Here is a 27,825-nt window from a genome sequence, read left to right on the forward strand (position 1 = left end):
AATTCTCTGACTGTGACTATATTTACAGAATATTTTTCAGAGCGTTTTTTCTCAAAGCTGAGGATAGGAACAGTCGAATAGCTATGTAGATGACATTAGAGTTTCATTTTGGCATAACTTCAGAATATAGCCCAGCTACCTTCATTGAGCACAGTCTTACCTCTGCAAATCACTGATGTCCAGTTGGCTTATTCTGGTGACAGCTAGAATAGTGCATAAATAAGAGAGGAAAAAAACTTGCAAATTTAACTTACTATTTAGACAGTAAATGAAATAGCCTAGAAACGTAGATGCCAATGTAAAGCAGTATCCTCAAGAGTGCAGTGACCCTTCATGGAACTAAGTTATTCAGTGAGATTGAACCATACTTTCTTGAAAAGACAAAATGGGATATGACCAACTGCAAACTCATAAATTTAAAAGAAATCTTTGCTTCTTGACTTATGTATAATTATTAGAGTTCATAAGGATAATTTCTTCAAATGTCAGTATCTTGAAATTTTTATTGGCAATTCCCATAGAGACTTTGTCTGCAGTATAGTCATAAGCAGCCAGGGCAGAGGTATGCTGTGTCCCCACACAGTGATCCTTGCTCGTGATTTCACATATGCATCTGTCGTCACCACTCTTTTATCATAGAGGAGTGAATTTGGGGTATCATTTCTGTAATAAGTATTCTCCACCTGCTTGCTCTCTCCATTACAGACATTAGAGGTATGTCAGGTCTGTGAACCCTTGCTGTCCAGGCAATCCGTGATGAGCCTCAAACCACATAAACATCTGTGGTTGCAATTAAAGCTTCTTTTGGTCTGGGTTCTTTCCTGTTAGAAAACTTTCCAAACATCTTGCAATAACTGATCCTAGAGTGGCACAAACATCTGAAAAGCTGTAAGCATATGTTTTCATGGCATATTGTAATCACTTTTTCTGGTCTTTTATGTCCAGTGGATAGAGAATAGGACAAGGAATCAAGAGGTCTATGTTATTTTCTTAGTTACTAGGATGCTTCTTTTAACCTCCCCTTTTGGCTCTAAATCCCCTGGTCTGTCAAATGAAATAAAGCTGTTTACCTAGTTTGAAGAAATAATTATTATCCTTAAGTTGATCCTTACTGATTCTATATCAATAAAAATCAGTATTGTCTTTAAATGTATGGAAAATAGCACTTACAGGACTCTCTGGTCCAGCACAGACTATACCCAAAGGCCAGAGGTAGACTCTGTCTTTGTAAATTTCTATTCCTGTTGATGGGGTGCAAGGCCAATGCAGAACAATTTTATCCTAGTGGCTGCTTTTCCATTGTTTTATTTTTTGTTTCCTATTTTCCTTCTGGAAAGTAAAACCAGGGAGTCGGTATTGGCATGCAAAGGACAGCAGAGCTTTAAATATGTTTGTCAAAAGTTGTCCCATGTTAGTTTTCCTGTCTGCCACAAATGTGACTGCCGTTTCATAATTCATTAGACGTGAGAGATAAACAGAATGAAAAAAATGTGCTGTAAGAGATGCTGCCTAGCATCATAATGTGCATTTCCATAAGCAAGCTGAACCACCAGATAACCCTCTGAGGATCAGGATCTCTGTGGCGTCTTTTTCGTTTGTGTTTCTATGAAGTAAAGGGAAGTTGTTCTTTGAAACTTCTAGCTCAGCGAGCTTGTGTCACATTATTTTACGTTATTTGGGGTCTGAATTTGCATTCATTTAGCTGCATGAAGTAAGAAGGTGCAGCAGAGCATGCTCTGGTGGGGAACATATGGGGCATCTGCAATGTTACTGCTCAGCTATGAAGTGAGAGAGGGCTGTGCAGTATCTGCTGATGCTTTCTGGCTGTTGCAGGATCACTTGTGCTGGAAGAAGGTGTGTGAATAACGCATTGTTTTGCTAGGAAAATATAAAAAAAATCTGAGAGTGAAGTAACTCTGTTCAAGTTAACCCAAGGGGAAATGTCTGTCCAGATTTTCCAGATTAAAGTAATAAAATAACATTTTCTGAGTCCTCAGCATTTTGTCTCAAGCAGGAGAGTTGCTTCAAAATGAACTTTTGAAATATTTCCTGTAAGACAGTAAACAGGCAGCTTTTATGAAATGGAACATAGAGTCGAGGCTGATTTTCTTTTTTTAGTAACATCATAGAAAGAGTGATTTGGTTTGGGAAGAGAAATGTGGGTGCCTGGCAAATACTGCTAAGAGCCCCCATTCCCCAGTAAGATGAGTGGTATGAAGGAAGGTAAAAAAAAAAAGCACTGGGGCTGCCTTGTTGCCTATCTGGAAGCAAGGATCAAATCCCAGCGGGGTGCTGAGGATCTAGCATGCCAGGAGGAGCCATCCTGGTGAGGACAAGCAGCTTGTGCTTGGCGTGACAGACGAAGGAGAAAGCGGTCCGAGCACGGTGCGAGGATCCTTGACTCCCACAGCTGCATGTTGGCCAGCGGCATTGGTAACGCTCAAGGAAAAGCTATTGCAGTCTTTGAGATGCAAGGTAAAAGCCTGAGGAGGAATTTTAGCCATGCAGGTAGAGAAATCAGTCTGTCTTTGATAGATGGTGGTCAGAAAGATTTGGCAAGATTTAAACATAGTCTCAATATGAGAACCCAGATAGAGATGTCAAAGTCCAAGATGATACATAGGTCAAAGATGTGAGTGACAGGGAGAGCAGGGAGGTCTTGGGAGAATAACAAGATCTTGGCTTTCATACTGACACACCAGATTTCTCCTGTCCTAATCCAAGCGTGGCCGTTTGCAGCTAGGTCCTGGCTCAGACTTGTTTAATGCCTACATAAATAAAGTCCAAGCAAAAATATTTTCCAAAGGAGAGGCAGGGTAGGGAAATAGCAAGATGTTTACCTCTATAACTTTTTTTTTTTCCTCAGTGTAGTAGAAATCCCAGTGAAATTTCTGTTCTAAAGGTCAAATCAGAAAGCTTTCATCCCCAGACTTGTAAACTCTTTCTGAAATTAGAGAGTCTCAAAATTACTCATTAGAGCACCAGCTTTTAAACTAAAATTCTGTTAAGCTCCATATCAAAGGGGGTTTTATTCTGAACTGCATAGCCTGCTGTGTAGTCTTGACACAACAGCAAGGACATGGGCAGAAGAACTTCATCTTGTGTATTTGTGAAAGGGATGACATAAAACCCTGCTTTTAAAAAGTCAGGCACAGGTTTTATAGAGACAGTGTTTAGAGATATTAGAGCCATAAATATCAGGAGGCAAATCTTGTCAAGTATTTCGAGAGCAAAAAGCTTTAATGCTTTTGTGGGTGCTAGTCATCAGTTAAAGTGCTTTCAGCCTGCCTTCTTATAGACGGGCTATGATTTCTTCAAACCAATGTCCTCTAAAATCTGAAATTGATTGAGATGCACTAGAATCTCATCTTCAAGACTGTTTTATGGGCCAAATTAGCATAGTTTATAGTCTACAGCCAATGAAGTCATATTATTCCATGGGCAGCAATGCAAATGACTTCTGTCTCCATCTGGTTGTGTATTTTGTCCAGGATATGAAAGCATGCTCTGTTGTATGTGGAGAGTTATGCAAATGTGATGAAAACAATTTGGAAGAGGGCATACAGGCTATCTCTTGGTAGAAGGTTCTTTATTCAGTCTGAACCAGGAAGATTCGGCCAATCCTTCTGGTCAGTTTTTTGGTTCAACAGGATGTCATTGCCAACCTATTCAGATTCCCCTTGAGATAAGTCATGTGGTCTTTAGTAAAAAAAAAAATAAAAATCCCGTTGTCTTCATTCAAGGACTGAATATGACCTTAAACATCATTCTAAATTTTAGATTGCTGGGATCATCTTAAAATTATAGAAGGGGTATGAGAAGGCAAACCCCATTATGCTCCGTAAATCTCTTTAAGTCATGCTTGAAAATTTACTTAGGTGTCTTGGCTGTATCTGTGTACCTAAGTGGATTGTGCATTTCACATATATGAAGAGGTAATTACTCCTTACCTATATCATTATTTTACTTCCTATTGTATGGGTGCTTTGAACTTCATTTAATATACATAGTAAAGGTGGTGTTTTGTCCACTACAGAAACCCAAAATTGCCAGTGAACAAGTTTTAGCTTTCTAATTTGTCAATTCTTAAACTATCAGATTCATTTTTAACCATTTGAGTTTCTTTTATCCAAAGTACAACCAAGCCTCAAGGGTGAAATACCAAACCAAACACCCAATGCAATATGGACAGGCTAAAAGAAGAACCCTTTGTATGCTGATCCAATGATTTGTTGACAATCTAACAGAAGTATTAGTAACCTAATCAAAGACTTATTTTTAGGACAGTTACAGGGATACTAAGGCTAGAGTGCATAGTGCCCAGTTACTGCTAATTCCCAGTAGCTTTACAGTTGCAGTGATGCACACAGTCTAGCACGTGCGGGTATTATCTGCCCTTTTCCCTTCCTGTGCTCCTCCTGGACATAAGCAGGGTGGTGTCAGCCTTCCCGGGAGGAGGCAGTTGCAGCCCCTTGCCTGCCCCTGGAGGGGCTTTGTTAGGAGATCGGGGGGGGGGGGGGGGGGGGGGCTTTCCCCTGGCTGGTACTGACTGCAGATATTTTTATACAGTTGCTACTACTGCTGTTTTACCTGCTTTTTCTTCATTGATTCCTATCTCTGTTACATCGGAGTTTTACTGTATGTGTTTTATATAGGTGGTGTTCTTGCTCACGCTTCTCTTTGTTCCAGCCAAACCCACTTTTGCTCAGTCCTGGATTGTGTTTCTTTGGTGAGGAGGAGCTGCAGGTTGGTCTCACAGCTTTGGAGGCATCTGTTTCCATCCTGCGGCTCTGCACCAGCAAGAGCTTTGCAATTATCTTGTGGTTGTATTCTTGGGGTCCTGTGTTACAATCCCTTGTTTTTCATTCAAGCACATACATCCTCTGTCCGGCTTCATTGAATAGCTCACTCTGTAGGAATAATGATCCATTTGAAGATATAGACAGACATACAGATACAGGTATTATGCTTTGGTAGCTACTTGCTATTAACATCGACTCACTAGAGCAATATCACTGATGTGTTATCAAATTTGCTTTACAAAAGTCTCTGGAGATAGATGTTAAGTAAAATATAGCAGCATAAAAGTCACTAACATTTTTTTTCTCTAAGCCTGAATATTAGTCATGTTTTGTTTTGGAAATTAAAATTCGGTGATGTATAAAGAAGTGATTGATGTATGTATGTTTTTGTTAGAATATAGTAGAAGAAGAAATAGTTTCATATCAGTTAAACAAGAATAATAGATAAAAACAGCATTGACATTGCTTTTCTAATCATTAGGAAAAAAACCCTTAAATGTAATGACAAAGGGTTCACTAATAGTGTATGAGTTTTTGATAGTATGCCTTTCAAGGCAATGTACAGCAGTACTTCCTCCTACATGATACAGTCACATAAACTGGCTTTCTAAAAGACGTGCAGACACCTGTCACCATGAATTTGAATCATTTACTATTACTGTAATTTTCTGTAATATTTTGGGGTTTGTTTAATGGTTCTAAAATAGCCCTCTTGCATAGAGAGTTCTCTCTTAATTTCAGAACCAGCATAACTACAGATTTTGGATTCTAAAAATATGCTACCCATAAAAAAAAAAAAAAAGGCAAACCATGGAAGTCCTCCTCCAGCAAACAAAGAAAGGCAAAACAGAGCTTAGCTCACATAAAAAATAGGGTTCTCTGTCAAATCACCAGTGACCTGAGACTTGCAGCCTCCTGAGGGAAGCCTCCTTGTTTCGGTCTGGTTTCCAGGGCACACCAAGTTCAGCATCTGACTTATTTCCACGTTGCAGCCAATAACAGGGAACCAAGTGGGCCTCATGTACAAATGCTGTAACGTCTCTGCTTGGGTAAAGGTCTTAACAGTAGAACAATTCAGTGGAGCTGTAAATGAGAAGGGATATAAATACAATAAGCAGAGGTCAAATATTATTACACTGCCCCTGCCAGTGGGAACTTGCAGGAAAGTGAGCTGATACGGTCTTGGTTGCTCGTACTTCAATGTCATCTGTGAAGTATTTCTTTTAAAGAGCAAACTTTGATTTCCAGGACTTATCTAGTGATCGCTTAGAAAAAGAATTACTAAATTTCATAAATAGAGTACAAACCCAAGTAGGTCCTAATAAAGGATAAAAGGCTACAGCTGTTTTGTTTTGCCTACAATTGAATCTTCTTTACTATAAAGACTGATTTTTTTTACATAAAACTGGGAAATTTTTCAGTACTCCAGCCAAAGTTGGATAATTGTAACTGTGAAAAGCCATATGGTTTTGATTAAAATTTCCATATGCCATTTACTGAGACAAACTACCCAGCCTTAAGGGGCTTTGTATCATTTTAGATTGTTTAAGCTTTTATTAAACCACATTTGAGGTTTTGGAAGGAGGTCATTCGATGCAATACCCTACCCAAACTGAAAAACTGATGGGGTTGACAGCTGCTGCTGGCACCTTCTGGGTTTTTGAGTGTTTTTGAGGAATGAGCATCTGTATCAGACTGGCATCAATTACCAGTACCTGCATAAGTTGTATCACTAAGCATTAAGGCAGAGTTTTAATGGAGATTACAGAAAAATCTAGTAGTGCAAGAAAAGACATTCAAGTTCGTATTAAAGGGTGGGTGTTAGTGTACACATGCTAATAGCATATTGCACTCTAGTGCATTTCAGCACCAGATGTCAAGTTTTTGTGCAAATATTAGCTAATTCTCTTTTGAGAGACACAGTTTAAGTACTGATCCTTAGAGATGTGCAAACTTTGTCACAGAGAACTTAAGTGACTTTCCCAAAGTCATGCAATCGCTAGTAGAGTGGCATCAGTAGTACAAATCAATGTATTTTTCACAGGTTAAATACGTACAGCTTTATACTCACATGGGTCTGTTAAGTCTGATTCAGAATTGAGACTGTGGAGATGAAGAAGTTTAAGTGGCATCCTCAGTCATTCATTAAATAAGGTCTGAGTAACTGTTACTCACGATAACCTGTCTGCATTCTTGTTACACCTCCCTGTTATAGTCTCCTCTTTGCACTGAAAACATTATTAATCGTGTCTTCATGTTGCATATCAGAGTTATTGGAGCTTATACAATATTCTTATATTTTCATTGGCGTCATAAGTTTAGTATTGTGTGCTCCCAGTAAGCTTTGGCAGGACATTGACCTCCAGAATCGGAAAGTGTTAATATTATTTTTTCTCAGTGGCTTCTCTTAATCAGTTTTGACAATTGCTTTCTAAATAGAGAATATCCAAGTTAAATAGGGCAAAAACTAACATACAAGTGTATTCTTGCAGTCATACAAATATCTGATCTTGATTATTTGAAATCACACATTTAAAATAAAAGCCTGATCTGCGAGTTATTCATTGGTGCAAGTGACCTAGGATTTCTTGTGCAGACATATGCTGCTTTGATTAGTTAGGGTAAGTTTGCATCCTTCTTGTGTGTGCTATGCTGTATTGTTTCCTTTTTCATCCTATGAATAGAAATGGTCACATACTGCCCGGTGCCACAGATCCCTGAGTTGTTGAATGGATATACTTTCACCAAAAGCACATGCAGGGATCCTGGCTCTGACAAGAAGCAGTTTCTATTAGTACAAGCAGTCCTCAATTCTGGTCATGTTTTGTTTGTTTCATGTATAAATATTTTTATTGAAATTAAAGCTCCTTTCTTTTTTGATCTTGCAATAATAGATCGCTGTAATTGAAGCAATTCACACCCTAAAAACTTTAATTAAGTCACAAAGGTGCCTGCATGCTAAACCTTAATGAACTTATCACTTCCACACATTGTTTTGCTTGGTCTTGTTCTCTCCCTTCTGTTTACCAATGCTCATTGCATTATGTCTAACATTTAACTGTAAACTCCTAAAATGGCTAGGTCTTTTATTTCTATTTTGAGGTATTTTAGTACCCCATGGGGTACTTAATAATTAATTGTAATGTGATAATTTTCAGATTTCTTACATACTATGTTGCAAGGCCCCAGGGAGCAAAACTCTTGGATTCTCAGGTCTGTTAGTGGGCATCAGGCCACCAGACTATGACACTGGCTTTCAGACCTCCTCCTCCTTCCCAGTATTTCATGCGTCTGAAAGCTAGATGTTTGCAGTGCCCTGTAATGTGGCTTCCTGTTTATCACTAGTCATATTTTCCACCAGTATATCCCTAACTGAACCTGTCTGCTTAATTGTGATTAAGGCATAGTTAGTGTTTGTAATGTTCTAGAAAGGTGGTCTTGATCTCCAGGCATCAAGGATGCTGAACCTACTGCGCTCTGTTGTAGGTTATTCAAGCAGCTGATCAACATCATTCATAGTAAGTGTATTTCTCATCTGCATTTCCATGACTTCAGCTTCCTACCACTGTTTTTTGTTATGTCCTTCACTGGGTTAGCAAACACTTCAGGGGATGGCATTGTCTCCTCGTGACAGTGTTTCTACATGTAAACCAGAAACATCTCACTTCTGTTTGAGAAAGTTTGAGAAACCTGTTTGAGACCTTCACTGTCTCCCTCCCAAATATGAAATATAACAAGAAGAAGTAGGAAACAACAAAAAAAAGGTACAACGTGGCACAGTGACAAAAACCTGAGCAGAGGCCACCCCTGCAGCAGCACATGCTGAACAGCCGTGCCATGTTGTGGGGGTCATCTGCTCAGGCACAGTGGCAGGTCCAGCAGCCGGACGCCTGCAGACCTCAGATCACCTAATGCTGCTCAGGTGCAATTTCCAGTGGAAAGAGAGCTGGTACCAAGGGAGACGTGGAGGTATGACAGTCCTGCCTCAAACCTTCTTCCAAAACAGTAAGTATGCCAAGAAATAATTGAGCTTGCTGGCTTAATAAGTCTTCTGGCATTTTTGTGGGTTTGTTTTGGCTTTCTTTATTGGCAAATAAGAACAAAAATCCTCATATGTTAGCCAGGATCTATGGGCTTGAGGGCAAGGCAAAGTGGAACTTAATGCTCTCGTCAGGGGAGATGTATACAGCTGAGCCATTTTCACTGTAATTCAGTCATTCTGCAGCATTGAGGGTTGTTTTTTTTCTTCTTCTTTCGCTGTCCCATTGATTTTTAATGTCAAAAGTATAGAGAATAATTTCTTACCTACTCTCCAGGGAGGGGTAGAGAGGCACTAGACAGCAGCGTTTCCCTTGGAGGAAGATAACAAACATGGGGAAAGAAGTGTTAGAGTGCTACTTCTGCGTTAAAGTGTCTTGCAGGGTGGTTTTCAGCAAGTGTGTTTAACTTTTGTTTAGCAAGTGGTTTTACCTCCATGTATGGGGAATTCAGCAGTACAAAATTGCAGCGCAATATTCTGCACCCATGTGAGCAGAATTTTGTAGGAAAGGTTTTTGTTCACTTTACACAGCATGTGAAAGCAGAGGAGAACCTCTTGAATAGCCACATCACTGTCTGTACACTTTGCAACTGTTCAACAACACTAATATTGTTCCTAATTTCTCAGGCAAGATTGCAAGGTGGTGTTTAAATGAAGTTTCTTACTAATAACATCTTAATGATATTATTGTTAATTCGAGTTACTATTTAGGTATTGCAAAAATAAATTTGAAGTGTGGATTTCAGAATGCATGAGCATAATCAGCCTAATCAGTTTGATGCGACATTAGCCTTTCTTATAATTATCTTAATCTTGTTAGTTTACTTGGAGCCAGATTTTAAGCACATGCATGAGGCTTTTTAGAATTGACAATTGACTTTCAAAGCTTGATGGTTTGCACTACGAGTGATAGTGATGAATGCTGTGCTTTGTTTGCTGCCTCCAATTGATTTTGACCATTCTTCCATCATTTCCTAGTTGTTCATCCAAGCAGAGACTTCTTTTCCTGGTAGCAATCCTTTTCTTGTCATAAATATATAGCTATCTGTTTTGTCAACAAATAGGGTTATTTCTTCCTTGCAAAAAAAGTTTGAAGACTAGATTTGCATTTAAACTAGGGAGTCCTGCACTTTCTCTCCATACTACTGTAATCAAGAGTTGCTGAGTCACCGAGCAGGTAGCTGTTTCTTATGATTAGTAATGAAAGACCTTTCCCATTCCCTCCCCTGTGATTAACAGAAGAATTCCCTAGAGCACTCTATAAGTAGGCTTAAACACGTAGGCTCAGAGTTGTTGCAGTTTTTCTTTCACCTGTTCTAAAGCAGACCTGCATATGGCTTCTTTAGGATTCAGGCCTGAAAAGTGAATTCTGTATAATCTCTAAAATGTTTTGTGTATGTATATGCATATGGCATAATGTATTAGTTCTATCAACGTAGAGGAAGATATAAATAGCTAAATTGCAATATGAAGAATCTTCTATTAAATATTGTCTGAGACTTACCAGTACTTCTGCAACTTTCTAGTGCACATATATATGTGTGTGTGTGTTTATGTATATAAAGCATCTGCATTGATGATTGGGACATGTTTTGCTTTTACTTTTTCATTTATTGGAAATAATGTTCATGCAAGGATGTTTCCTAATACCACATTTATTCCTCTAGGCATCATTTTGGTTTTAGGCTGTTATTCCTCATGCAGCTGTCCTCTATGAGGATGGGATCCAATCTTGTGCCTGTATGCAATCAAAATATATTTAAATCTATGAGACTGACAGGTGGCCAGAGGAATGTAATAGTGGTTCCTGAAAAGTGCCATTCCACCTTTTTTATAGAACTTGGGACAGAAAAATTCTCTCTCTCTCTTTTCATTGATAAGGAGGTTTTTTCTGTTTTCCTTCTGTCTTTTTTCCTAGGCCAAAAAAACCAGAAGGACAAAGAAAATCACCCTGCTCAAAGTTACAGACTCAGACTATGACTTGAGGCTGGGAAAATCTATGCTTTACTGTCTCCCTGTACCTACACAGAGTCTGAACGAACAGCTCACACTGGTGAACCTGCTGTTAAATTGATACCCAGATTAAATTTGGACCGGTTGTAATCTCAAGTCTAGTTTTGAACCTCCTCTGTGAACCCATTTTGCCCAAAGGGCTTCATAATGCAATAGCCTTAGCGTGTAACACAAATGGCAGCACTGCATGGGTTTGGTCAGCGCTGCTTCTGTCCATGGGCTTGGGCAGAAGAAAGATGGGAGGGTGGCAGGTTTGGACTAGGTTTTTTTCACAAGTAATTCATGGTAGTGCAGCAGGCTTTTTAAGTCCCCACAATATTTATCCACCACAATGAAAATGAAAAAGATGAAATAATGTAATAATAAGATCCCAGGAATGATGTAGCGTACAGCATAAGGGTATGGTAGAACTGTGCTGGAAATCTCACAGTGACTACTAGTACTGTAACAAATTGTTATTCACCACTTCCACTGTAGTTCCCCTTTTGCCTGGATTTTGTCCTGAATTTGGCTTTAGCAGGAAGGGTCCACGAAGAAGGTTTCTAAAATGAAGCAGGGACTTCTGTTTGGTTTTTTGTTTGTTTGTTTGTTTTAAGTATGCATGCCAGTGCCTCCAGAAAACATTTTCAAGAGGGGACAAAAATCAAGGCTTAATTTTTCATCCTTGTAACCTTATAATGATACTCCTACTAGTTCCTGCTGTTAAATATTTATCACCTGCGTGTTTTCTCTGGTTCCCAACTGTACTGACAACAGGTTTGTAATCGCCAAACCACAGCTCAGCTACACTGAAAGCAAAAAAATAAAAATTGAAATGCAAGGGCCTGTTAAAGATAAAAGGCTACCAAAGTGATTCAGTGTAGTAGTGCTCCTGCGCATCAGCGATGGTGCTGATCAATACCTGGTGCCACTGCTCGGCTCACAGAGAGTCACCTCGTCACTTAATAGCAAGTTTCTTGAATTCAGTGCAAGGAGAGAAAAGACAGAATTGCATTTTTGGCATGCATGGCCTCTGAAGGAGAGGAAAAGGAGAGAGGTGGAAGGAGGAATTTAATTTAATTAAAGCACTGTGGCTAACATACAGGTATTACAAGAGACTTCTTTATGGGAAATGAAGGGTTTCTACACATGGGTTGCAAAGGCATGAGTAACAAGTCTCCTAAAGGGAAACAGAACTGCTTTATAACATAATTGAAGGTAGTGATTATTTGAGGTTGTAATTCTCCATAAATTCATGAACTAGCAGCATTACAGGTTGCTGGAGTTTTCTCTAGGCATGTCTTCTGCCCTGGGTAAATCTGCATCTTTTCCCCTTTACCAGCCTTGCAGCCTGTGGAGACATTTTTGCTGGTTCTGATGGTTGCTGCTACAGCAGTCTCCCACTGCCAGGTCCCACCAACCCACCTTCCAAGCTGATGTTCACTTGTTTCTCTGTCACACAGCAAAGTTCTAATGAACCTTCTGTCCTTCTCATCAGGAAAAAAATATTAAACTCCCTTTAATTGAGTTCTTTCTCTCTTGGCAGATCTTGAGAACTTCAAAACCAGAACGAGAAGCACGGTGTCTGTCCGCCAGGGCCAGGGCATGGTGCTGCTTTGTGGACCACCGCCACATTCTGGAGGTAAAGCGGCTTCCTTCTCTTGCTTTCAGCACTCAGCACCCATATGCAAGATTTTCATTCTCATGGTATGTTTCAGGAAGTTTAAAATGGCACACCTTAAAGGAGAAGGTTGTGGCAGTGTCAGCCTGACTGAATGGGTCACGCTGGGTGGTCCTATTGACTAAATGCACTGGGAGACCTCCAGCTGGGTGTAAGTGCAGAGAAAGCCTAATTTTACTGCGTACGATTATGCTTTTAGGAGATGAACTGATGCAAACTTAAAGCAGTATGTGCATATATAGAAGACATGGCCAAGATCTCGTACAACATGTAGAAGCCTTTCTCTGTGTGGCCTGGGTGTGCCTTCTGCAAAAAGGTTGAAGATGGCTGACACAGCCACTTTCATGCATCATCTTTTCATTATTATTTCTTTTTTTTAAACATTTACTGTCACTGTTTTTGTCTCCTGGGTACTCAGGATCCATAAGCAGTTGTCCAGGTCTCATATGGTGATTTATTTCTGGAATGGCAATACATATTCTTCCTACTGTTTATATGGGAGGGAGAGGCAAGGGGGAATGTCGTAAGAGAGGTGGAAATAACATGCCAGCAAGTTATACATGGATGCTGAAGACACCACTGTATTCTCTGTTGGTGTTCACACCTACACCTGGTTTTCTGGAAACCATAATCTGAAGGTCCAGACAGAATGATGGAGAAGCTCTGCTACCAAAAGTCCCTGAAGGTTTACCACTGTGTGCAGTATTGTTCTTGTCTGGTGATACATTTAAATCCATTATTATTACAGAGACAGGTGCTAACTGTAAGTCAGGGGTTGTTGAGTGTCCAGCAATACAGACTGTGCAGAAAATGACGTAACCTGTCTTCTCTTGACAGTCACTTGTATCTCTAATGCCTCAGAAGGAGGCAGATTTCTGACTTTCATGGAGAAATGGAAAAGCTGTAGTAGCAGACAGGCAAAAAAAAAAAAATCTGTGGTGTTAGCGTGGTCTTAGTGCACTCTACAGAGTGTGTTTTGCTATAGTTGTATTATAAAATGATGGATTCCCTCTTAAAATTTTACTAATCTGTCATTTTAGCACCTGTCAACATTGTACTCGCTGTTTAGAGCAGGGGCAATGGCACGTATGTCCCATATGGTTATGGAAACTGGCACCCATGGTAATTACTGGATCTGTCCCACCCCACACCTAGCCATGGCAGAGCTGTGCAGATATCTTTGCATTTGCCTTGCCCCTGTTCCTTGGCCACTGACCCAGGCAGCACCTTGGGTTTCACACTGTGCCTGAGCAGACAGGATCTGGGGAGAAGGCAGCTCATCAAGCATCACCTGAGGTTCAACAAGGGGTGTAGGTTTCAGATCTCGCCAAGCTGGACAGGTTCAGTCCTGAATCCTTCAGGCGTTTGTGTCATGCTCTTCTGTATTCCCTGGGCATTTTCCGTAACCACACTTCGAGGTTATCCTGGGGGGTGGAGAGTCAATGGCACAGTGCACCCACCCCAGGGAGGGAAAGGTGTTCGGCTCTCATTGATGTGAAGGATATTTGCAACTTTCTACTCTAGATTGCGTTAGGATTTTAAGTACAGCAAAAGGACTGTATAAATACCTTGAGAATCTGGAGAACACCAGTCGGTCACGTAGCTTCTGAATTTCAACACCAAAGTGTTTGGTGTCCTCTAGGCTCTCAATATATTTCTTTATGTTACAAAGTAGTTAACGAGGAGATAAAAGGGAAGACCACAATAGCTGCTGTCTGCATCCGCCCTGCAATGATCTCTTCTGGCAGTGTGTGGTACTTGCCAAAGGTCCTTCTCTGAGAAGTCAGCATCATTGACTCCGGCGTGTGTGTGAGGAGGTTTACAAGCAGTTTGTATTAATGGCACTAAGAAAGACAGGGCTTTCTCAGTGGCAAAGGCAAAATTTGGTAGGGGGAAAAATGAGATCCAAAGCAGAGTTTGCAAACAGCCAATTATAATAAATAATGTAGCATGTACTTTGGTGCAGTTTACTTCAGGGAGGATGGTATAAATATTTAGAAAATACAAAACAATTCTTTCAGTTTAGCACAAATTTGTTTTAAATATACCAGTCCTATGTTGGCTGACTTCCTGAACACATATTGCACTGTTATATTTATATCAAAAAAAGTGTTAGAAAGGGAATCGGGCATCTCTTCTTTTTGGACACCATTTCAGGCATGGTCTGTGTGTGCCTGACAAGCGCTACGTGTCATGCCACTAACCACTGCACTCAACAACCAGCTGTTGTGGCTGGCTCTTTCATCAGGGGGTTGTTTGGTACGCTGAGAGCAAGCGGTCACCTTTTATGGGTCTGTGTCCCTTTTAAAGAAATTTGTGATCCTATTTTGAAATCTGTCTGTCCTCATCAGCTGAATGAAAATGGCCTGGTGAGCTGTTTGCTGTTAGGCTGCTTTTATTGCTCAGACAGGAGGAGACAATTGCTTAAGGAGCTGCTTCGCTTGCATCTGACCAGCTGCCAAACATATCTACTTGCTTAATTTATTCAGCTAGGGCCTCTCTCACCTTTTGACTTCAGATGCCAGTTTTCTTTTTAGTTCAGAGATTATCACGAGAGTTTCAGTATCTCAGATTTCTGATGTTCATTACTTGAAGGTTGCTCTTGAATCTGTGATATCATGTCCACAAAATTACTCGTTATCACAGCATCTAACTTTTATGAGACTGGCTCCTACAGTGTTAATTATTCCCCCAAATTATGTGCCCTCTGGTCTGGGTGGATGGAGCTTGCCTCTCAGCCCCTGCAGGTGGGTCTTATTGACACATCTGATGAGGCAGCTGCCAAAGCTAGATATTACAAACCACCGAAGATGGGTTGTGGATCAGCCACGAACTCATTTGCAGTCTGCAGTGCTGTGGGTGAAGTATCATTGTTAGCTTCATTTCCATAGTGAAGAAAGGAGGGGCAATTTGGAACAGAAATGCCTTGTGATCCTTAAACCCTGTTCATCTGAGTGCCTTGGATGTGAGGCTGAAAAGCGGTGCTCACCCTCATCGTATCCCAAACTAATTGTGCTGCACAAACGTGGATAGTGTCAACGGACCAAGTCCAGTTGGGTGGCTGGGTTCTGAGCTGTGCTGCTCTGAAGAGCTGAGGCATGAAATTTTATGCCCTTTTACAGAGAACTAACCCCACCTGCCCAGCCTGCTCCTGCTGGCACCAGTGGCCGTGTGGTGCTGCCTCCCGTTTCTCCCCAGGCAAGTAGGCTGCCATCTCCTAGAGGGACATGGGGACAGCACAGGCAATGCAGAGATGAGGCAGGAATCATACACATTTGTCTTTGTCTCCTTAGCAAAGCTTCACTCTGTGGTTACTGAGAGTTTTCTGTTTTGCCGTAAGAGATCTTTGCAGCATGAACGCCTTGCGCGGAGATGCGGCGGCTGGTGGTGGTTCGTGTAGGCAGTGAGGAGGAAATTGTGGTGCATTTGCTCAGGTGATACAGGGGAAAGTTTTGGTCTGAGTGTAGGTACTGATGATACAAAAACATTCCAGAAAGGTGCTGGCATTATTTCTGGTTTGGATTTGGTATGTGGGAAAGAGCATCTTATGGTGACTGGGAGGGAAGCACATTTGTGGTGCCCAGAAAGGCAGAAAACTGAAGGGTAATTATTTCCCTCACTCATTTGGATGAGAGATGACTTCCTACATGACCACTATCTATGACCTGCTGTATTCCAGCTAGACAATTATCTTAATTGTAGCTAGATTCACAATTAGTCTAAATTGTAGTATTACAATTTTGTAACTAAGCAGGTCTGGAGTTACGCCGGTTATTGTTTTCTGGTTTGCATAGAAAGCATTAAATGGAAAGTCAAAATAGCTCCAGTTAATTCAGACCGAGACCCTTGTTCTCCAGGAATTAGTCTTCTCTGTGGCAATATTCTCTTTTACTTTTTCATCCTCTTTTTCCTTCCTCCGAAGGTTAGAAATAAGGATGAGTTTTAAAAGCCACAACTCCAAAGTTAATGCTTTTCAGTCATGTGCATCGCATTTCCTTTAGCCAACTGCATGTCTCCCAGTGTAATTGAAGCTATTTGGTCTCTAGCAGTCACTGCACAATTACCACAGCTATCTCCTGTTCCAGCTCTGGGCAGATGGAGGTTCATAAGAGAATATTAGGTATCACTGGGAAGTAGCTGCATGTCAGAAAACCACTGTGTTTCATGGGCAGCTTCCATCCCCAGGGTCCAAGGCAGTGTTTGCAAAGCAAAGCTGTAGAGATCAGTTCTTTCCAATACCCCACTATCCCACTGCTGGGATATAACATTGCAAGTATTTAACATCGTAGTGCAACAGTAAAAAACATTCAGGTTAGAAGTGAAAAATAATATCTCGTTAAAAGTGCGAGTGGCGATAAGATAGAGAAAATGCAATTACTTATTTTGGAATTTGATTAGGGCAGCAAACCTAACTTCATCATCCTTGCAAAAGTGCCTGGGGACATTAATGACCACCGCTGAGGTGTAGGACTGTCGGGGGCGGGGGGAGTATACTTTTATTTATTATTTTTTTTTACTTAAGTTTTCAATCTGCATTGAAAATGAAATCTTAAAAAAATAATTTTAAAGAAAGCAAAACTATTCTATCTGAGAGTAGCTGTTGCTTTGATGATGAGGGTATTCACTAGAACAGTAGAAGCCTGGAAGAAAACCGTCCTGGCCAGTTCCTGAGCACAGAGCTTAGGATATCCTTCTGGGTGTCGGAGACGCAGGCTTGAGAATTTTTTCCTGATGGGGAAGATTTCCCAAATGTCTGAGGGGGGCTCAGTGCCAGTGTCTTCCCTGTTTGCTCAAGCTTAGAGCCCCCTTAACTGAAAGGATTTGATAAAAGAAAAATAGGAAATTAGAAGGGAATTATTTCCTGCCCACTGTTGTGTCATTGGGCGCCTTAGTCTCAAAAATTGTGGATTTTACTAAACAATTGTCGATGTGCATCCAGACCTTTATCCTTTCAACTGGAGCTCACTCTAATACTTTGCTACTTGGAAACATCCGTATTTAAAGAGCTGGCAGCTAAAAGTGACATTATGTTGGCCTACATACATTAGTTGTTGCGGGTTTCTTTTTTTTTTTAGTATTTCTTAATGATGCCAAATAAAGGGCTTCCTACTGTTCAAATGTTGCAAGAAATTCACCCTGAAAATGAGTCCAAATGATTAACAAGGATTTTCAGCATCAGAAAGTGGGCTGCGTCCAGCTTGCACAGAACAATTTTGGCATTGCCATGTATTGTCCCAATTTTTAGTTTAATATGAGTTGGAGATTCAGCATATGAATCTAGGCTTCCCCCCTGGTCCTCCAAGATGAAAATGAAATGTGTATTTCTTGCAGCATGGTTTCAGCAGGGAGTCCCTATTTTGTCAGGTCAGTGCATCCTGGTGTTACATTTTGTTAAGCAGCATAATGATACGATTGCCTCCTATGATGAAGTGCTTGCTGAGTGCTGGAAATTTGGAAAATAAATGTTCATCTGGAGCTCGGGAAGTCGGTGGACTGAAAGCCAAAATAAATGCAAATCAAACATTTGCTTCTGTCGTATTTTCTGCTCTTGGAGCAGTAGATGCCTGAGCCCACGAAGCCAGTCCTGCAGTATTTATGGCGCCTTGTCTGTTAGGAGTTTTCAGCTTTCCCACCTTCCCCATTTGTTCACTTATATGCACTAAATCAGTGTAAAAACTAGTAGAAACCTACTTGGGTTGTTAGCATTTTTCTGAGATAATTACTCTGCATGTGAATGGTTTTCCCTCATTCTGTCCGCTGCTTTTTTAATCAAAAACCTAACGATGCTTGTGTGTCGACAATTCTACCTATGAAGCTCTACAGAAGAAATAATGTAAGAATAAACATTACTATGGGGACATGGCATTCAGGGCCCGTGTAACATCACAATGAGCAGCTGTAGGTATTTAGGTGGACAAGAGAGAACAGTCAAAAGTTCTGAAAGTAAGTATGGAGCTAAAATTTGGCTTTGGTTTTGTTGCAACAAACACACAATGGTCCCCATCACCACCACTGGCCGCTACCATAGCATTAACTGGGCCGTCCCCAGTAACTGGATCGTAATAACGGGTTTGGAAATGGGAGGAACATCAAAAAGTTTTCATGACTTTTTTGATGAGACTAGTTAAGGTATCGCAGCATGTCTTAGGATGAGCTCTATAATTTGGGTACCATAAAACAATGCTATATTGCTTTACATTTTCAAAGCCCTGCTAGATCAATACCATCTGCTGCTGTTCTTCAGAAGAGCTGTAGGAGTAATCGATTGGGGGGGACTTGCTAGCCAAAACAAAAGAAAAAAATACTAAAACAACCTTCGGTTTGTCTGAAGTGTTTCATTCCATTGTATTTTTAAGCCTTTTTATTACGTTTAGATATGTTTAGAAACCATGAAGCACTTACAAATGTAAAATAGAGTGTTCAACTGAAGCTGTTGGTGAAAATGTTTTCCTTTTGAGAGGAGCTTTGCAGGAGGAAACAGGTTAGCTTTTCTGGCTTGCTTTTTTTCAGTATTGTTAATCAGATTTGGCAAGATACATTTATTTGTTAAGATAAACTTAATTGAAACAAACAAAAATCCCCTCAAACCAAAGCAAACACTCGCTTTTGTTTCTCAAGGCTCTGAATATAAGTTGCATTCCATAGGGGATACGCCTGGGAAATATTTGGAGGTCGCTGTCCTTTTAACTTTATCTCCAAATTGTGAGACCAAAATATTCCTTTGTGCCAAACAGTTATTTTCATTTAAGTTTGTGGGAACTGAGTCATTTAGCTGCCACTTTTACTAGATTTATTTGATAGTCAGGGCAGGGTTAGTTAATATTTTAACAACTACAGTTTTGAAATACCTTCTCAGATCCCTGGCATTTCATTGTGAGTCTAGAGATTAAAAAAATACAATCCTAGAAAGGTTATGCACGTTTCTCTTGACAGGCTGGTAGCACACCCATAAGCATGCAGAACAAACCAGTCTGTAAATCCTTCCCCCTCCCTTCCTTTGGAAGATAAATGAACTTGTCTTTTTAAGATTTCCTTCACTCCCCCCGCCCCCTCCCTGATTTTCTCTTGGTTCATCTTTAGAAAGATTTATATACATGATGTTCTCATGACATTTGCCTTCCTGCCCTTGTGGGAAAATGCTATAGAGTTAGAGATTGGAGTTTCCAAGTGCTGTGAGAAATGGTGAATGTACACAGAGAACTGGTGAAAATGATCTCTCAGTTACTTGATTATTTAAATTTTGTGTTCCCTGTGCATTCCCTAGAGGTATGTTTTATTCTGAGATCTCTCTGTCTGTACCCCATACCACGACTCATGGCATCTGTGGCATATTTATTCTCACTCCTCCTAATTTATCTCAGTAATCTGTGCAACAAGTAAATCAGTTGATAGGGTTTTTTTTAGATGTCAAAGTGCTTAGATAGGCATATGGAAACCTGCTGATGATTCCACAGGACATGTCTTCTCCTGCCCACTTCCTTAGGGCCTCTAACAAATTTCCCGGTGACCCAGGAACTGAACCTTCCCAACATGATTCCTAGTCCTGAATCTCAATTCCCTGGACACCTTGTCCCTCTGCTCCTTGCTGTGGAGTTGGGCGACCTTCTTGAGCGTCTGGAACTGTGTCCCTCTGACTGATCAAAGGCAAGAGTTAAAGGAAAGTAAGTTTTCTGTCTCTCTGCAGTGCCGGTGTTCTCAGTGTGCTTGTAAATGTCCATCTTCCCAAAGAGGAGGGGATTCATTAAAGCTCAGTTGTTCAGATAACTCTTTCCCATCTGATGCCATTACTCCTGTTGGAAACACAGCCGTGGACTCTGTGTCTGTGAGCTGAAATGTTGACAGAGAATTATTCTCACATCTTTTCACATAATAGATGTGTTCAGGTTTTCTTGTTCTCTCCTGCCTTTTTTTTTTTTCTCAGTAGCTAGAAGAACTTTTAGTTCTGTTGCACAGCTTAATCAAGTAGAACTAACTAAATTTTAGCGTTTGACAGAAGAGATGGCAATTCTGATTTCATCTCAATCTCAGCCTTTCATGCTGTACGGTAAGTAGTGAAGTGTAGACACCAGACATGTTTTCAGAAAGCACTTTACTGATTACAGTGGTGCTAAGACCACGTCTGTGCTCTGCAGAAAAATGATTAGTGCGTGCTTACTCGTCTGGTCAGTTTTTCTCTCCTTCTATTTTTTTTTTTTTTTAAAGTGATGATGGGCACTTCATGGGCTGGAAACAGTGAAAATGTTTTGGCTGTAAGTATGGCTGATGGCCTCTATTATGTGATGAATGGTTTGAGGGGTTTGTCTCATAAGTAATCTACTGCAGAAATCACATCTCGTATTCTCTCGTACTTATGCGGCCCTGGCTGCATAGTACAAGGAAGAAGGGGAGAAAAACTGGGAAAACTGATCAGAACAATGTAGAAGGAAAAAGACAATTATCAGGCATTTTCATACCATCAGAGGATCAACGTCTGGGGCTTTCACTCCCCAAGCAGTGCTGCTCAGCAGGGAGTGCTTTGGAACAGAATTTTCTTCAGTTGCTGTCAAGTATTTGTGCCCTTTTATTCCCCATCCTATAGCGCCAACCTTACAGTTGTTTTTCTGTCTTCTTTGAAAACTGTCACACTGCCTTTTCATTTCATTCACTTATGAAGAATTAATACATTATTAATAAACGTTTAGAGACATTGTTGTAACAATGGGAACAAACGTTTGTAATATTCTCCACTGGTGTCCTTACAGTTGACATTAAGTGAAGTTTATGTTAAAACTTTGGAAAACAGTCAACCTTGAAAGAGGTAATGCAAAGGGAAGAAATTACTCTAGAAACAGCTCGTAGCCAAAGAGGCCAAGGACATTTCCACATAATGTCTGCCTAATAGCAGGGGATTATTTCATTTTGCCCAGGCAGCATCAGCCTGTTCTGCCTGCTCTGCAACATTTATGCCACTGCGTGAATGCATCTAGCATTTCTGCTGGATGACCAATTCAGAATTGCTTTGGGCAAAAGCCTTGAAGCACATGTTCCCCTAAGTGTTAAATCAGCTTCTCAGTACCAGATCTTTTTCTTGTGGTGCATTCCCCTTAATAAGAAATCTTCAGAGGAATGGAAGGTTCAACCCTACAAGTTCTGTTACTTTTCTGTGTTTGTTATGGCATCCTCCTCCTAGTTCTTACATAGCAGGTAACCTGCAACATTTTATATCCCCACTCCACTACAGTAACCTTAATATTCAGCTTTTATTTTCCTGCGGTTTCTTCCAGTGTGGTATGCCTAGAACTTTTTAAAAATGTGCTTCTTGCACAGTCCACTTGCCCAGGCCTGGGCAGTTGCCTCTTGCCAAGCAGACTGCCAAAGTGCTGAACTTCTCCTTATTGAGGCAATAATAGTTTCTCCTCTTTCTCTCCTATCTTAATGTCTTCTTAAACCTTTGCTGCTTGGTCAGATTTGGTTCTAATTAGTGAGAAGCTAATTTAGAGAGGAGTATCTCACAGATGGATGGGCAACATGGTTGTGAAAGTTCTATTTCTCTAGGAAACCAAGCAAAAAATCTGCTAAGCTGGTTGCACATTGGTTCAACTATTTATCAAAATGCTGCAAGGTCACTGAGCAGCCTTTCATGGATCGCTCCAGAGGTTGGAACAAAAATATGAGCAAGTAAACTGTCCCTTGGGGCTGGGAAAGAAAAAGGAGTCAGTGAAGTATTTTGCATTAGCACTACAGTGATGCTTTCAACATGTTTGAATGTGGCAGAGGCAGTGGGGTCGGTGTTAGCAGACATGGTACGTGCAGAACCAGGAGGTGTTGCAGACCTCTCTGGTTTGCAGGGCAGGAGTTAAACCATGTTGTGCATGGAGAGTTCTGCTTGCAGGATGTTGGAATGGTGGAGGGAAAGCTTGATTTCAAAACAAACAGGAAAATGCCAGAGTAGAGTGGTGTTCCCCACGAGCTGGGGATCAGCAGCTCAGACGTGTCTTTCATGGAATAGGAAAAAAAGAAATTCAAACAGGATTTGTCTAGGTATTGCACACTGGAGGAGGATGCAGCGTGCGTATTGGAGATGGGTGGGAGATGGAGAAGACCATGAGGAGAGCAGTGTAGCATCAAAAATATCTGAATCTGTTACCAATTTTTCCTCTTAATAATGAGTGCCACTCACACATCTCCATACAGCAGTCAAATTCCCATGTCCAAAGAAGCATCCACATTTTAAAAGTGGTTTCCAGATCATAAGTTATTGAGCTCAAAAAGCCTCCGAGTGACTTATCTCAGGCCCAGAACCAGAAAATAACTTCCCCAAACCTGCCAATTCCTAGCGCCTTGCAGCGTAACTCCGAGGCAAGGTCTCAGCTCATGAGAAGTGGAGTGACACTCCTGAAAGCTGCGGCCGGATCTAAGCAGCCTGCCAGCATTTCTTCTTGACAGCCTAAAATTCACTGGAGGTGTCTCTTTCTGTAGCTGCATTAGAGAGTGGCTGAGTCAGACACAGGGCTTCCTCGCTAGCTCTGGGAACTGCAGGAGGGTGTCATTCTTCAGCATCTGGTTCCATGTGTTGAAGATTATTACAGTTCAGCAAAAATGTGTTTCATTAAACTTAAAATCAGGCATATGAAACTCTCATTTAAATAAGAAGTGATTGAGAGTTGTAACTTCCACTTAAAGTGCATCTCCCATCATTTATTTTTTATACTGTGCCACAGTGACTGTTTAAATTATTAAAAGCAAGAAGTAAAAAGCTTCTCAGGAGATAGAAATGGATTAGATTAAAATTAATCTGACATAATCCTTTCTCTAAAACTGCTGATTCAGTTTGTGCACAAGTTTATCAACATATTTGAGGATAAGGGATTAAGGATAAATTCTTCCCTAATTTGGGAATGCTTTGGCTTCATATTTCTGACAGCACAGAGAACATGCAGTGCTGTTTTAATTGAGAAATTTACGAAATTGCAAATATTTCCAGTAACACAAATTCTAAGCTCATTTTAGCTTTACACTAATTTAAGCACCTGAGTTGGTGTATTTGATCTGCCTCATTTCAGCAGGGATGGGTTTCCTGAACAAGAGTTGCAAAACAGGGTCGCAGTCAAGAACAGACTTTGGCACTGGCATTCAGACCCAAATTCTCGACCGGCATACGTCATTTATCGCCTTCAGTGTCGGCACTGCTGCAAACTTCCTACCAACCACCTACCATTTTAAGATCGTGCCCCAGCTGGGCTGTCACAGACAGGCCATGAGGTAGGTCTTCTGGGGTTTGTAAACACATGCTGCCCTCCCAGAGAACTAGAAGGGAAGAGGCTCAACTCTCCAGTAAAGACCTTGGAAATACCGAAATAATAAGGAACAGGACATTAATGGATTTTTTATTTATCAGTGACAGCTCGTGACATCTTTAAAAAGAAATCATCTGTGAGCTAGTCATGTGGTTTATTCCCCTGTTCAGTTGCGGTTGCCACTAAATGAAGATTGAAATGGTATTGAAAGGGGGTAGAGCTGGCACGGGCTGGCTAAAGATGAGTGAAATCTGTCGTCTGACAGAATTCAGTCAATAGGCATTTATCGAAAGTGGTAACATCTTGTGATCTCGTTATAAAATAAATTAGAGATCTGGGTCTAGCTCCTAGGCTCTGCTAACCATGTTGCAACCACCCTTACCCTCCAAACCCAGCTTTAGCTGGCCTCTTCGGACAAAGCTCTCGGAAGCAGCCAGGGAGGCTGATCTACTTTCAGCTGCCTTGAGATGGTCATAGCAGAAAGTGTGTTGTTGACACAAACACAGCATTGATGTATCTCCACTTTAGCAATCAAATTTGGGTTTCCAGACCCCTGAATGCACATACTGCTTTGTTTAAGTCAATAGTGCTGGCTGCACAAGCACTCCTTCCGATGGAGGTGGTATTTTGCTATTAAGAAATAAATGGGGGTATTGGTTTTGGCATTTTCTGTCACCTGATACATATAGAATGTCTAAATGTGCAACCATGATGTTGTTTTCAGCTGGTAGATATCAAAATGCTGTTTATCTATCAAATATGTGAAGAGAAAGTTTGTTCCTTGTGTACTAGAGGCAAGTGCCACAGCATCACGTAGCGGTGCCTGTCCATGCAGAGATCTCCCCTAAAGGACATACCACCCGCACTGCTTGGCCAGATATTTCAGCCCTGGAGTTGATCCTAATATTAATTCACTGCAGTAAGAAAATTCTCTGCAACCAACTTTCTTTTTTTAAAGGTTTGATCTAATCTCTTCTAGCTACAGTAAGAGGCTGATCAAAGGTAGTGAAAGCTGGTATTAAAGGATTAGCTAGGTCACATTGAAATATGTTTTAAAACAAGCCCAGGGACCTTTAGCTTTACTGAAGCAAGTGCACAAAAAAGAGATTTTTACACTAACTCTCTCTGACTTTAAACAGAAAACAAACAGACGGATTAAATCTATGAGTCATCCTTTAAGGTGGTACGTGTAGCACTTTACATAGAATAAGCCTGGAAAATACAAGCAATGATTGAATCTTGCACAGCAAAAATACAGTGCGGAATTAAAAGTCAGTGTAGGCATCGTTTATGCATGTGCCCAGCTTACGGTGCATTTATGCTCATTTGATGTTTGCCCATAAGTAATTAGCAGCTTCAGTCCAGCCCCCTTTCTGGCCAATCTCTCCTCTCTCTCCTTTCCATTTGATACTGACAGTATCTGCCACAGAGGTACTTTATCTCTGGCTGTCAGGTGAAGATGAGTGTTTCTTTGGAAGGATGTTGATGCCACTCTGTGGACCATATCAAGCTATTGTTCTTTTAACTGGAATTCCCTCATTGAAATCAACTTACAAACAGAGACAGCATCATACAGATCTATACATTGCTCAGTGGGAAATGCTGTGAAATCGTCTAGGCTTGAATTGGTGTCACAGGAGAGCAAGCACACAGCTCCTGGCTTCCAGAAGTACGGTGTTGCGTGATTAGTAGGAGTAAAGGTTGCAGCAAATATATAGTTATTTACCCACTTGTGAGTGCTTTCTGCATTGTTGCTCTTTTTTAAGGTTAGCTTGATGTAGTTACATGGCACGTTACATTGCGTGCTCGGTAAGATTTTCCTGACATCTTAATTTCACCATAAATCAGCTGTGACAACTAACCACGGGTACTCCTTTATGCCGGGGGGTGTGTTTCATTCCAGGATTGCCCATCTGATAATTTCCCAGGAAGTTTCCTTAGCAGAAATAAGCTTTCAATTCATAATTCTCTTTTTCAATGGATCAGTATCTCTCTTGGCAGGCCCAGCAATGCAACTTTTCAAGTGTCCGGAGCGTCATCGTTGGTTGGTGCAGTTCAAGGTTACATTTCTGTTGGTAAGGGGTATGGCTGGGGGGACTGACGCTTCCCACAGATCCTGGTCCAAGGGCAGCTGGGTCACTGCTAGGTTGAGCCTAAGGCCGAAAATTTTAAGTTTAAACCAGAGGTACATGAAACTAAGTGGCAGCAAATCTAATCCTGGGCAAAGTTCACCAGTTTCAGTAAACACTGAACGTGGGTCTCCAAAGATATTAAAAGCCCTCATGACAAATACAGATTGGGTTGATTTGTGGGTTTTCTTTTCAGGCAAGACCAGGCTGAGCTGTAAATTTCTATAGGCCAGTTTACAAAGTTTGTCAGACAAAAAAAATGTATAGTTTCTTCCAAAACCTTCCAGCCTGCATGCTGGATTGGTGGAGGTGTGGGAGTGTGGGTGTCTGCTGCCCATCAGACGTTTTTGAAATAGGTTTGTGTATTTAACTCTAGTAAATACAGCAGCACGGGACTCCATCTCATAACATTTTCTATTCAGTCATAGATAAAGGCTGCTGTTAATTTTTGTCCCTGAGGAAACTTCACAAGTTAAAATTTCGTCAAAATCCCCAACGGCATGGTGCAGTAGTCGTTAAAGTTCCTGGTGCCGTGGCAGCCAGTGTAGCTCGCTATCGACTGGGGCTGGAAGCTGTTTGCAAGAGATAAGCCAGGTCAATTGTGTACAGCCATCAAATATTTAACTATTTTAGAGATACAGAAAAATGGAGATGCGGCAGATACAGATGATTATTGATTAGGCTTCAGGTAATGAAGACCTCTCACCTTTTTAATTACCCATATGTGAAGCTCTACATACTGGACGAGTGTGGAGTCGCTGGGCTGGGAAGCAATCACAGCCGTGCATGAATTGCAAATTGCTGTGGGGATGAGTCTGACACAGAACTTGGCTGATTTGTACATTTTCCTCATTCTTACACACTTCTGACTCATTAATGTACATGCCATGTACACATGTATCCAGCTTTTCTGTTACCATAAACCAGCACTAACAAACACATGGGCGCAGTTACATTTACAAGAATAATTATGTCCCCCCAAGTAGAAAGGGGCCACTTGCCATTACTGTTAGTGCATGGTCAGGAGATGCCATCAACGCAGCCTGCGGCACAGTCCCATTTCCCCACTGGTGTGTATTACGCCCTGTTAGACTGTATCAGAAGTTGTACGTTGTCGTCATTGGAGGTTTGTAAGAAAAAGTTTGAAAAACCTCAGAGATATCATAGTTATCATGCCTCGGGTTGGAGAGATGACCTGTCCGTTGCCTTCCACGTTTTCATGTCTTTATGATGATTCCCATCATCATCACCGTACCGCCGCTGACAACAGTGACTTGTGGCTCTTTCACGGTGTTCCAAGTCAAATTCTGCAAACTGATTCACTGCTTTTAGCCAAAGATGAAAGACACATGCTTTTTTCCTGTCCCACCTGGCAAGGACAGCACGTTTCTTTGTGTGCAAGCAGTTGACCAGCTGGCTGCTGACTAACTGCATTGTCGGGTTTAGCATAGATGAAGATTCATCCAAAAATGTATTGTTAACTTTAGATTAATCTATTATCATTCATCATTCTTCGCATTCAAGGCACAGAAGCTGTGGTGTGATGTAGCTGGGCGGCCCTGTGTGATGCAGAGCATGGAGTCAAGGGGCGAATTACCTAGTGATGTTTGCATCCAGGTTGATTCCTTTAAATTATTTTACAATTATTTAAGGAGAGAAGATAAAAAATTGATCCAATGTGCTAGCAGGGCAATAAAATGGTCTGTAGCCCCACAAAAAAAAAATATGCACAGTGCATAATTCATGTAGCTTTACTACTAAAATAAAACTGTGACGAGAAAAATGGTCAAAAACTCCAGAAACTGCAGTGCAGTTGCCAGCAAATGACTGGTATGGGTGGAGAGGAGCCTCAGGGGTTTGGGTAGGGCCACATACATGGTACGTTGCATCAGGGATTCATCTTTCC

General features: G+C 41.0%; 1 protein-coding gene across 7 annotated transcripts in view; it reads left to right on the forward strand.

The window, feature by feature from the left end:
* LOC126049544 (contactin-4) overlaps window positions 1–27,825 on the forward strand; it is a 346,808-nt gene that overhangs the window by 226,383 nt on the left and 92,600 nt on the right. For all 7 annotated transcript variants that reach the window (XM_049826060.1, XM_049826066.1, XM_049826059.1 and 4 more), the window contains one exon: window positions 12,380–12,475. In XM_049826060.1, coding sequence (XP_049682017.1) covers window positions 12,380–12,475 — 96 coding nt within the window. The remainder of the gene's footprint in view (window positions 1–12,379; window positions 12,476–27,825) is intronic.

Source organism: Accipiter gentilis, chromosome 23, assembly GCF_929443795.1.
Source record: "Accipiter gentilis chromosome 23, bAccGen1.1, whole genome shotgun sequence".
Lineage (NCBI taxonomy): Eukaryota > Metazoa > Chordata > Aves > Accipitriformes > Accipitridae > Astur > Astur gentilis.